This window comes from Lasioglossum baleicum, chromosome 4, assembly GCF_051020765.1.
Source record: "Lasioglossum baleicum chromosome 4, iyLasBale1, whole genome shotgun sequence".
In the NCBI taxonomy this organism is placed as follows: Eukaryota; Metazoa; Arthropoda; class Insecta; order Hymenoptera; family Halictidae; genus Lasioglossum; species Lasioglossum baleicum.
The window spans coordinates 10,226,918-10,239,231 of record NC_134932.1 but is presented as its reverse complement, the minus strand read 5'-3'; the positions used below and the strand labels follow the sequence as shown (position 1 = coordinate 10,239,231).

General features: G+C 41.0%; 1 protein-coding gene across 9 annotated transcripts in view; it reads left to right on the top strand.

Annotated features, from left to right (window-relative positions):
* Inae (inactivation no afterpotential E) overlaps positions 1-11,684 on the top strand; it is a 103,030-nt gene extending 91,346 nt beyond the window's left edge. For 8 of the 9 annotated variants that reach the window (XM_076422709.1, XM_076422703.1, XM_076422705.1 and 5 more), the window contains 4 exons: positions 8,722-9,071; positions 9,986-10,330; positions 10,749-10,923; positions 11,366-11,684. In XM_076422709.1, the coding sequence (XP_076278824.1) occupies positions 8,722-9,071; positions 9,986-10,330; positions 10,749-10,923; positions 11,366-11,644 (1,149 nt within the window). In that variant the 3' untranslated portion in view covers positions 11,645-11,684. Of the gene's footprint in view, positions 1-3,857; positions 4,058-8,721; positions 9,072-9,985; positions 10,331-10,748; positions 10,924-11,365 lie in introns of all 9 variants that reach the window. The other variant, XM_076422706.1, reaches the window with a different exon arrangement.
* The last annotated feature ends 630 nt before the right edge of the window (positions 11,685-12,314 follow it).

Below are 12,314 nucleotides of genomic sequence, written 5' to 3'. Positions count from 1 at the left end.
TTTGTGGTGTGTCATTTGCTGGTTCCAGCGAAAGGGGTTCTTAATATGATACACCTTGAGTCCTTAATGAACCACTTTTTGTCGATGTTATTTTTTTATTTTAGAATGCTCTTTTTCGACCACAAAATTACCAGTTGTAGATGCATTTCCTCCTTATAAGATTCTGTGGTCAAGATTGTTCAAACATTAATACAGCTTGGGAAAAATATTTTTTTTTGTGGTGTGTCATTTGCTGGTTCCAGTGAATTGGGGGTCTTAATATGGTACATTTTTATGGTAGTCATTTCAAAGTTTATCGATATATCCGATTTTTACAAAAATCAGCATGTGATTCCAAACTTTTGGCCGGTAGTATATATAATACATATAGTTATATACACGTATATATACACACGTTTCGAATCTTGTTAATAAACTAGTGGTCGTTTTGATTGCACCCGTAACTACTCGATTCTGTATAATTTGCAATGTACGCTACTTTGATCAATATACTTTTTACCATGATGAACGTTGTTATTTATTTCATAAGATTTCGCTTCCTAACTACGCTTTTGAGGCATCACGAACAAGTATTCGTAGACGAATTACAAACAGCGTGGTTTACGTTCCATTGATGATACTCGTCGCTTTCGTAATTTTATTTTCTCTATAAAAGGCGTTCAAGCGTCGACGTTCACCCCGTCCAATTGTTCTATGTGCAAAAACATTTTAAAAGAACGTATCAGCGAACTTGGAATCGTAAACGCGTTGTTAAAAAAAGCCACAGGAGGAAAAATACACTCCGAACGCCTTTAATTCCACTATAACGAAACGGTAAACTTCGCGCACTTACGAGCTGAGTTATCCGAGAACACGGTATAATAAACGGTTTAATAAAGTTTAATGACAATCTCGTTCCATTTGTAACCTGTCGGAAGCTACAATAACAGAGTAATAAAATCTCGCTTTGTCTCCAGTGTCCACGCATTTCCGGCTTCCGTTTAATGCGATGGTATCTGCGAAGATCGCTGTAAAGACTTCATCCAATAAGGATGAAACAACCTCAAAGAGCCTCTGATTATGCTCGTCTTTGTATTTTTCATCCCTGTGGCTCGTGGGTTTTTATCACTCATAGAACACGCTTAAAACATCCTGTATAAAACACTCCCTCTCTATAGTCGTTCTTGAACCATTTTTTCACAAACTATAAGAACTTTTCTAATTAATCTGCATTCTGATCTCTAGACTGTGGATTTATATATCCATTACAAAAACGAATGGAAGAAATAAAAAAAGAAATACGTTTCTCATTTAATTTCTGTTTCTTAGAAAATAATTATTATTAAACAGCGGATCTTCGTGCAAAAGAAAATTTTGCCACCGGAATTGCAACAAACTAGAGTGACATACAAATTTTCTTCTTCCACTCGCTGTCCACTCATAAATCTGTATAATGTTGTTGTCTATAGAGAGGGAACACTATAGTAAATAGATGTAACAGTGAATTATATTGCCGCTTATATTTGTATTATGATTTCAGTGATACTTTTAATTGATTTCAGCTTTTCGTCGATCTTTATTTTAATTTCGCTGTTTTTAGATCACGCTAGTGTGTCGACGCCGAGTGCATCCCGAGAAAATGGCTGTTCGTGTGCTTCCGCTTTGCATGAGAGTGAAACGTCGAAGTTCTTGCACCCTTTGCGATTAGGGTAGTCCGGTATCTAGTTGCAACTTCGACTGTAGGACTTTTACGACTGAATGCACTCCCGCACGGGAACTACTTAACGAAACTATAGAAAGCTGTTTCAACAGTTTGTAGCTGTGTTTTAACTGACACCGGACTCCGAAAGAAACAGTTGAATCATTATATGTACTCCGGTATATTCTACTCGGTAAATTCATCGATAGATCATTTCAACTCCACAGGAGTCCGAAACTTCAATTTTCCGTCTGACTGCTGTATTTGACCCTCTCCTGCCTATCTTGTAGCTTAGGCTGTAGATCAATAGATTGGGTCGCGATCTACGAAATAAGGAGTCATTTTGGTAAAGATATCTCTTTTAAATAGTAAAACCAATTTTTAACACTGAACCTACCGATTGTCAAAAGTAACTGATGTGAAGTATTATAAAAATGACAAGATTAAATTTATTTAGATTTTGTTATAATATAATACCGGAGTAAAAAAATGTATTCCTTCAATTCTCATGAAAACACCTTTATAATTTCAATAATTGTGAAATAAAAATCTATACAACCAGTCATTTGACTGGCGGTGGTAAGTTTAGTGTTGGGAAACAACAGTTTTTCGGAAATTGTGCACGTATCAAAGTAGAACGTGCCGGAAATACAATTCGAGGGGAAACTCATTTGTTTTTAACGAGGGAGAATAAAAAGGCGACGAGACATACTCCATCATCTCGGCCCGCTTATTTCGTACGTTGCAATCCAATTTGTCGTTAACGAGCTCTCTATTAGACTAGGTATTAACCCACGGCAGATAGACAGCGAGACAGCTGCATGCAAAGTGAACGCCGGGTCAGTTCTTACCCATAGTGGACTTTAACTCTTGTAATATGCATTGCGCAACTGCATGGGAATGTTAGTTCTATTTATTTCTTGTCTGTTTCCGAAAATTACGTAATCATTTCAGAGAACACAGGATACGTGTTTGTAAATGAATAAAAGAGATTCAATTTGATTCTTGAGTGTCGAATGACCCGGTGTTTGCTGATGGAGGGTTAATAGCGTACAGGTTGGCTCGATAATTTTCGCAGACTGCAATGTCTCCATTGTTTTTAATGGTCTGGAAGAATTGTAAAAAAATTGAAAAACACGTTCTTTTCCCAGAGAATCTTTCAAAATGTCAGGGTCGCCTCTATTTTCTATGAAGTATTGCAATGACCCCAGCGAAAGATCACTTTCCATAAAGTTCAAAAACAAGTCAAAGGTTCTTGCGTTGAACAGTACGTGAAGAATAAATTCTTGAAAAAATAGAAGACAGATCTCCAGACCGATAAGAACTGTCTCTGCATCATCCAGCATGTCTATGCAAAGGAAAGAAAATGATAGGGGTGGACGGGTGTACCCGGAAATTGGGGTTCCGCTCGGAATCCGAGAATTTGTATTGTTTGGAGACCCGAATGTCGTAGATAGACCGCGGATCTCTATGCAAAATAAGAATTGTCAGCACGATTGCAAGAAACAAAAACCAAACACTCGTTTCTAGGATGGCAAGGGTGCGGGATGCGCTTTCTTATTTCTCGATAATGCAAAGATGGGGTTTTTCAGTAGTCAAAAGTGCTAAATAAAATATAAAAGACCTATTTTTAATTAATTCATTAATTAAATAGTAATTTGCAATATTCGGAAACATACAGCTGCGCATGTAGCTATTCTCATAAAGCTGTAACAGCTACATGCTGCCGAATAATGCAAATTATGCCTCGTAAACGTAAAAATAGCTTTTGACCATTGAAAAACCCCATCTTTGCATTATCGAGAAATAAGAAGGCGCATCCCGCACCCTTACAATCCTGGAAACGAGTTTACCCCCTTAATGATTTTCATAGAGGAGAGATTTCCCACAATTTCGAACTTCATCTACTCAATTTTCATATAAATGCATAAAGATCCGCAGTCTAGTCATAGATTTCCGGGTTGCGATCCGACCCGAGTCATCAAAACCGCCGACCCCTAGAAAATGGAGACACTACAGATGAGGGAAACGATCGTGCCAGCCAGTGCACCCGCGAAGTACACGTTCGAATGAAGTAACGAAGTGCATAAGAGCTGGCGAACGATGATCCTTCGAATCGTGGCTAAACCAACGAGCCTTACGAGAGGATGTGTGGCTGAGGGTGTGTGGTGTGGATTAGGTGTCAGCGTGCAGAGATCGGGGCGCCACGGAGGCCGGTGCAGCAACGCATGCAACAGTTGCAGTTGCAACGGACCCAGGGACCCAACGGAGGCCCGATCAACGACACGTCGTACTCCATCATCAAAGTACACTGGCCACCTTGCATAGCCGCGACGCCGACCTCAATGCCACCACACACTCTTCTCGCCACGACACAAGGTACATAAGACGTCTTTAGGCTTCGCTCGGTGTCTTCTCTACACGAGTTTACGCGTGCACCAGCGCTATTGTTTTCCATTAACTACAAAAACATGATAAATCAGCATTTTAACACTGATCCTCTCAGTTCTACTTGCCACGGAATTCATTACGCTCGTGCAGGATGCAAATAATTGAATTCTTTCATGCAAAGTAAACGAATCTATACTTTTATCTGTGCATGAAGAACTACTTCATCGTCGTGTGTACTCTTCATTGCATTCTTTATGAGTACATTTAATTCTGTGATGAATAAAATTGTGAAGATCAGTCTAAAAGTGTTCAGACATTTTCTATAATGTATTTAAGTAATTCGTGGATTGGAAGAAGTTATTAAGACATCTACGAAGTCATTATATACCTCTGGCTAACATCTGTTGTAGGTTGTTAACAAAAATAGAAATTAGTTATAGCGACTTCGAATGAAATCAAAGCATTTACTTACCAAATTAAGAAGAAGACAGGTAGTCGAAGAACGTGTATAATACACGAATTGCACCAAAAATCGAGGCAATTGTCTGACCTATTTGACTATGCAAAGTTTATCATTCCGCTCTAAATCTGCTAAATGCTAAAATTAGCATTGAATGAAATGCAGTTTACGCCCCAGTCGCGTGCATAAATGGATCAGCGTAATTACAACATTTGTAAACGCTTTTCGCAGTTGAAGGGTTAAAACACTAGGACGGACCCTCTCGCGGTCCAAGGGTAATAACGTTAGGTAGAGTGATAAATGCCTTCCGCTTCTCTTTTCCAGGTCCACTGTTGTACATTACAGTGCCGTGTAATTGTTGCAGAACAGTCGTGCAAATAATTCAAGTGGATGAAATAAAATTTTATTCCGTGAAAATGAATACTTCAATTAATGCTGCAGACCATTAAATGAAGTATTTCGAAGAAAAATTGAAGAGAAGGGTGAATGGTTATACGTCTTTGATTACCTGTCTCTTTGAATGCACTTCGAAACGTCTCTGGCCGGAGAAATGCTTCGTAGATGTTAATTCGGTAGACATCTCGCTAAAAAGAACGCTTGAATTAAACTTCGATCGAACGGTAAAGTGGAGAGAGGAGCTTGAAAAGAACAATATCGCTGGTGCGAGGTCGCTGAAGACGAGTCTCCCTTCTGGAAATTACTTCATTGAGAGCTTCTCCAACAAACTGGTTCGAGTCCAGTCATTAATTCTGTTTATACTAGATACTTAATAATATACGCATTGCAAAAAAAATTCCAATCAATTAAATCATTGCACTTTAATACATATTTTAATGTCTCCAGTTTTCTACGCTCTGCTCGAGTCCACAACTGTCCAAATGCAAACGCGCAAACACGAAACATCTTGCAGTTTCAAGAGCTACATGAAAGATCAATATCAGCAATACAGACTTAATGTTCTAACTGGATGGATCAACGTTGTAATTCATTAGATTCGTTAAGGACGAGTCTACAGCGACCGGCGAACTCCGAAAGATAAATCATTTCTGTCATCGTCACCATTGCAGCCCATTTTCGCCACCTTCGTTTGCATTCGATCAAAACGCACCCACGATCACGGTATTTAGTGGTATCGCTCACTTCCATTCCACCAACGTCCGCTCGAAACGAACCCAAACTTTCGAGGGAAGTATGTATCACAACTGGACAATGTAGAGATTAGTTTTGTATGACATCGTCCGAGAGGACGGTATGGCGATTTTTCTAACGAACCAATTCGTAGATTGGCGTCTATATGATTAGATACAGATCGTCCATTAAAGCAGTGACGAGCAATCTTTCTCAGAAAGAAAAAAAGTCCTTCATCCCTGGATGAAGCAATTTGATTATTAAATATATCGATCAGGTCACAGGTTACTCATCACTGGATTAGGGAATGGTATTCACAGTCGATCATGCATGTGCACCTCGCATCATTCTACATTTCGTTCTATAGTCGCGCCATTCTGCAATAATTCTTGCCGGATGCGATTTAGGTTTCTGCCATTAACATGTTAACCGAGGAAGACGCTAATTTTATGTTCTTCTGTTTACTTGCTTCGAGGATAGTCTCACTTAACGTAGCGTATTATTTGCAACTAGACCGCGAATTTCATGCAATTATAATTCAATTTGTCGATGGAATACATTTGTATTCGGTGAAATTCTGATTTCGCATAAAAATTCGTGGTCTGTTTATGGCAGTTTCAGTTCGATCGTGTTCTTTATTCTTTCCGATGGCTTTCACGGTCGAAAAATCAGTTAACAGGTTAATATTCTGCACACTCCTCCCCTAACCGACTTTCAGCAAAGGTAAAATTAGTTATCAACGTCCAGTACGTAATCCTTTCATCCCGTAAAACTGCAAAAAGAGCGAATTTTACAGGGGAAATCAGCTCAAGCGTATTAGTCGTTCTGCTTTGTAGTGTAAAATGGCGGTTCGAGGTTCTCCTATTCCGCGCGAATTACAATAATCCGTTTTGAGAGACTTCGTTGCGCGACCGAACGGCATTACACGCTACTTTCGGGCGAATTTAAACGAGCCGTCCGCGTTCGGGGACAGTACACGATCAGCGTTAAATATTTAACGAACGTTTGCCGGGAGAACTTCCGCGTCGCATAATGGAGATTAAAAATGTATGATCGTTGGATCGGTTAACGCGTCCTGGTTCCTATTAACGAAAAAGCTGCAGCCGCGGCGACCGCGAAATTCTAATTCGGCTCTCAACGAAATTGCTTCGTGCAAGACGCGAAGAATGGGAATCGGCGGGCTCGCCTCATTACCGAAAACAGTGGTCCTTGTCACTGCAATTGTCCCGCGATTATTCTTTGAGAAAGAAACTGGAGATCAACGCATACCGCTTTTTTCCGCGTCCCAGTTCCCACGAATTTCGGAAAACTTTCGCTCGTTCCAGCCGCCCGAACAAAATCGATCGTTCAAGGCCACCAGGGAACTACCTCCAGCATGCATCCTACGTCCGACATGATTCACAACGTCTTGAAAAGTGGTCTTGAAACGTCGACTGAATTATAGTTTGAAATGATTCGGGGAAAATTGAATTTTTCCGTGCACGCTCGCGCTGTACATCGTGTTTCCCTCTCTATAGACGCGCGTCCAGGGAGGCCGGTAACGTAATTATAGAGAGTTGTCAGCACCTGACGTCCCTGTTTTTCTCCTCTCAAGACAGAATTTCCTACGAGGATCAATATTTTTTATCGCTATCGGGAAAACTGACGCGAAGACTGGCCATTGTTCGCCGGACAGACAATATGCCGACGCGATTACAACGACGACGACAAAGCGCGATTATAGGGAGGGGTAGCGTACGTAAATTGCTCTGCCTCTTTTTCGTTCATCTATACGTCTATTATCTGCTTTGCGAGAGAAATCTCCAGACCAAATAGCTGTCCACCGCGCACGATGCTTCAAACTTGCAACTGTGTGGAGTGGGCTGCTATTAACACATTATTGTTTCATCATTTTTATGAACATGGAACCTGTTTTCTCATACGACATTTGAATTTTTAGCATTTTATAAAATACAGAAGAATTGTCTGATTTAGAAACTGTTCCAAATAATGACGTAATGTCATCTAATCATTTATTCGTTTGACATTATACTGTAGGATCAGAGATATTTATTCACTGAATTTTCACAAATCTCCGTCTGAGATTTACAAACGTCACAAACGTCTTTCTCTGTTAACGTGTCGTACTCGAACAATAATTCAACATCGCATCTATAAAATATGAAGACCGCAATCAACAACGCCGATAGTCGCGTCGCTACCGTTTCCAACGTCGTCGTAACGCTCGGAAACGGCATCCTACAATAATGTAAAAGATTTCTAAGCTTCCTTTTGATAAGAGCAATTATTGATGGTCCTACTAATGGGCTTCTGGTAGGTAAAGTGTTGAGACTGCAGGTATCTTTCGTAAAGCAGACTATGGATCGCTTCGTTGCACATGGGAATGATTCTGGCAAATGGAAGAGCATAAATTGGTTGGTAGACTGCGGATTTTTATGCAGAATGAAAATTATCTTAATCAACTTTACATTTTTCTAATGTCATTTTATTTTCGTGTTCGATTTGTTCGTTTTCGATATAGATGCATAAGATCCGCAGTGTGGTAATCGAATCATGTGCAAGAGCGGAATTCAGTGTAAAAGATTATTACTAGGCTCGAAAGAAGTAATTTGATCAGGGTAGCAACAAAACGTGCTAAAAAAACGGAATATGCAAGTAGACTCTACAATTTTCCAGAAAGCAAGCTCTAGTATCGAGCGCCGGATTCAATTATTTCTTAATCGGCCGGTAATTCTCGAGCACCGAGGTACAAAGCAAGCAATCGATATTAGCAAACCGCACGATCGGATACAGAAGAGCCCCGCTAAATCAGTTCCATCAGTAACACCACTTTATATTCCTAAACTGGCAACTATCATTCGATCATCCGCTAATCGGGAACCACAATAGTGAGAGAGAGGGGGGAGAGAGAGAAAGAGAGAGAGAGAGCGGCGCGAAACGTGGAGAGAGTTCGTAAAACATCGGCGAGCGCGGTTTTGCGCCGATTAATCGGTGATTGAAACGGGAATTAATGAACTTATTCGGGTGAAACGATTATATGGAAATACGCGTCTGGATATGCCAGGTTGTAACGACGTTGGGGCCGGCGAAGCCGCAGAGGCTGGCTTCCGGTCACGCATCGTCGACGGAGGCGTCGGAGGCGCGCGAGGTCGTCGAGATCCAGGAGATGGAGATCGAACAGGAAATGAGAGCGTTGCTGTCTTCGTCCAGCCCGGTGAAATCCCATCCGAGCAACCTGGCTGGCACACCACCGCACAGACTCTGCCTGGAGACCAGTTTCACGTCCCTGCAGAGTCCTTCGGAGTTTCCTCAGGCTGGCCGGGAGCTCAGCGTCGATTCAAGAGGGATCCCATGGGAGTACGTCAGCCTGGCCAGCGAGTTGCTCAACACGCCCAGGGCCGAGGAATGCAAACTGTAAGAATAGCACTTTTATGTACGGGACCATCGAAACTGTCTGGCCACTGAGGATACCCTAGGATTAACTTTGATAAGGAGCGGAGACAGAGAAAGAGAGAGACAACGTTCGAGTCTCGAACGATCTCCGGGATCAACCGTGATCAGGCGACCCCTCGACGACCACTTTCGTCGAGACCGAGCTAAATTTCAGAACGTTGATTCTTACGCGTATTCGTTGTTACCTCAGGATCTCGTTCATTCGATAATCCCATCGGAATTGTGTCACGCTCTCGTTCCCATCCGCTTGTTTCACGACTCGCAGTAATCACCGCTTTAACAGCCGCGCACATAGGCGAACATCGCACTAAAGTTTCCGAGGAACCGAGAGGTATTCTTGAAGAAACGTCGTTCTTGGAGGACGCGCTGCTTCTTGAGAGCTTGCAGCTGTTTCCACGTGTCTATAGAGACCCCTCGAAATTGGCAAGAGTTATGGGTAAGGGAGCAATTACTTTTCAAGTCAAGTCAATTACTATTACTATCATCCGCTGAAGTCGCCGATTTAACATCTCGACACCGGAGAGCCTGTACTAATCGGCTTTCCGGCTTTTACCGAGTCTCCGAGCGGATAAAAATCACCTCTGAAATGTGATCTTTGTTATTAATGATTAATTTGATTCGTTGCAACGAGGGCTACTTATAGACACATAGAGAAATTGCTGCGGCTATTCCCTATCGTGTACTTCAAGAACGAACGCGATCAACTTTGACCCTTTTGGACGTAGAAGAAAAACATTCCAAGCAGTCTAAGAGAAACATTCTGTTTTGTCAGCGTTGTTTTCTCGTTTGGGAAAGTGGAATGTTACTCTTCAGCTACTGTCCTTTTAGAATTGGTCGCGAGAGAAGTTTATCTGGAATGTTGTTCTCGTACAAAGGTCGAACCGGCGAAGCGATTGGGACGATGCATCTCGAACAGCGCCGTTGGCGACGCCGGAAACTCTCTCGGAAGCATCGAGTAATCCACCATCACCGGTACCACCACCGAGACCGATGAGGCGCACCCCGAAGATATCGGGAAACTTGTCAACGGCGGCGGACGATTTGAAGAACAACCTTCACTTCGCTATGCTCTCGGCGAAGAACTACTTCCTGAGGGAGGGAAACAACGGCAGTAACACAAGCAGCGGAAATAGCGAGGCGAGCTACGAGAGCGCCAAAAGCTTAACCGCTGGTCTTCCGCCGCCAGTGCCGAGGAGACGGGACTCGGTCACCGTCAGAAGGTAAACTCGATTAACTCTCTGCCCTCGCCTCAGCTGATAAAAGATTTCTTTTATCTTAAATTGTATACACAATGTGTATAGTTTTTAATTATTTCTAGTTTACAATGAAACAGAAGATTCCTGTTATTGTTACCATCGGGTCCATAATTGTGTATAGCGTATAGAATGACTCAATTAACCCTTCATCTGCAACCCAATTTTCTGTTTTAGGTGATTACGTTTCAAAACCTCTCAGAAAATTCTTGAACACTCCTCCGCGTTGCTGGAATGTCATTAAATTAGTTTTACATTTAAAGACATTTAAAGAAAATTATGTAAAAACGAGAAATTAGTTAAGGATTTCAGCTACCTCTTATTGTTCAGATGAAGGGTGAAGTTTCTAGTAAATAACGAATGTAACTTGTATGAAATATTGCAGAGAGCAAAGAGTATGCACGGCTGCCTGCTGTAGGGACGACCTGTCTGAAAATTCCTCGCCCCACACCTCTTCTCATTCCTCTGGAGCGTCCCACGTCTCGAACAGAGCTCAACCAGGCTATGCTGAAGAGGAAAACGACACGAACGGTTCCAGTTTAGACTTTTATGAAGCCAAGGTACAATACATATCTCGTTTAAAGCAGAAAATGCAAACATACCTGTCAGAACTAGATATGCAAGATCATGGAAGAATTATTCTCCTTAGAAATTCAAAAAATTTTCTTTACGTAACCACAAGAATAAGCTCTAAAACTTATTCCATCGTTTATAAAACTCGGTACAGGAGAATGCAATAAAATGTTTATCCTCCTGGCAACATGATAGATGAATAAGAAAATATAATAAACGGATATCTGGATAATCAGTTGCTCACACAAAGTACGAGTGTAGGGGATCAAGTAAAACTTCGAGTATAATTTTACTAGAAAATGAGCTTACTTCATACGATACTTCAATGTTAAGTTAATTAATTAGATACCAACATATTAAAAAATGTAAACAATATTTTGAATAATGGTACAGCAATTTTTAGTGATGAACAATGATTTGACATTTTAGGGTTCTTCTGGGCAACGCGACAGTAGCAACGACGTGTTCCTCAGCGTTCGAAGTTCTCCGGAATGCAAGGGCCTGATGGCACCGGCTACAGATTTAGGAGCAGAATGGAAAAAGAAGTTCGACGCGACAGGATTGAGCGGGGACGCTTCTTTACCTCTTCTACGTGGGCTTTCGCCGACGCCCACGCACGGGCAACATAGTTCCCCGTTTTTCAGCGCAAAACGGAAAAAATACGTGTATCCGATCACACTGGTTGGTCGAGGCGAAAGTAGCGTTTAACAATAAGATTTCCGACCAACCGGGGACCATATGGAAAGGGCCAGGATAGGTGTAAAATAATGTTGTTAGCAATCTGTGCCAATACCACCGTCGCGTGCGATTATTTAAAAAGTTAATTTCCTGAATCCTTGAGTGGATGCAATTGAAACATTCTAAAATTAAGGGGCCACGCATTGCAGCCTCCTTTTTGTATGAACTTTCGCTGACCGTCTATATGCACACTCGATGAACCTGCAGTTTAATATTATTCTGTAAAATTTTCTCGCTGTAAGGAGTAGATAGTGAAATTCAAATGATATTCAATTTTTATAGTAGAACTCTCTTTCTCTTTGTACAGACTTCATTGACGAAACAGAATATTTTTTAAGTCAAGAACATTTTCTGCCAACAGCAAGCAAAAAACATGGATACCGAATAAATAATGTTAACTCTATATATAATGTATATGTATATATAGTCTTTCTTTCTATATACATACATGTATATGTATACAGAGATTTAAGTACGTGTAAATAGATACCATACGAAGCTCATAAAAAGATTAGTATGAAGGCAACGTACTATATATATATACATATATATATACAAATAATAGTTTACATACAATTGAAATGCCTTGCTACAGAAAAATGAAATAAATTTTTCTTATTAAGTTTCACTCGCGTAATCA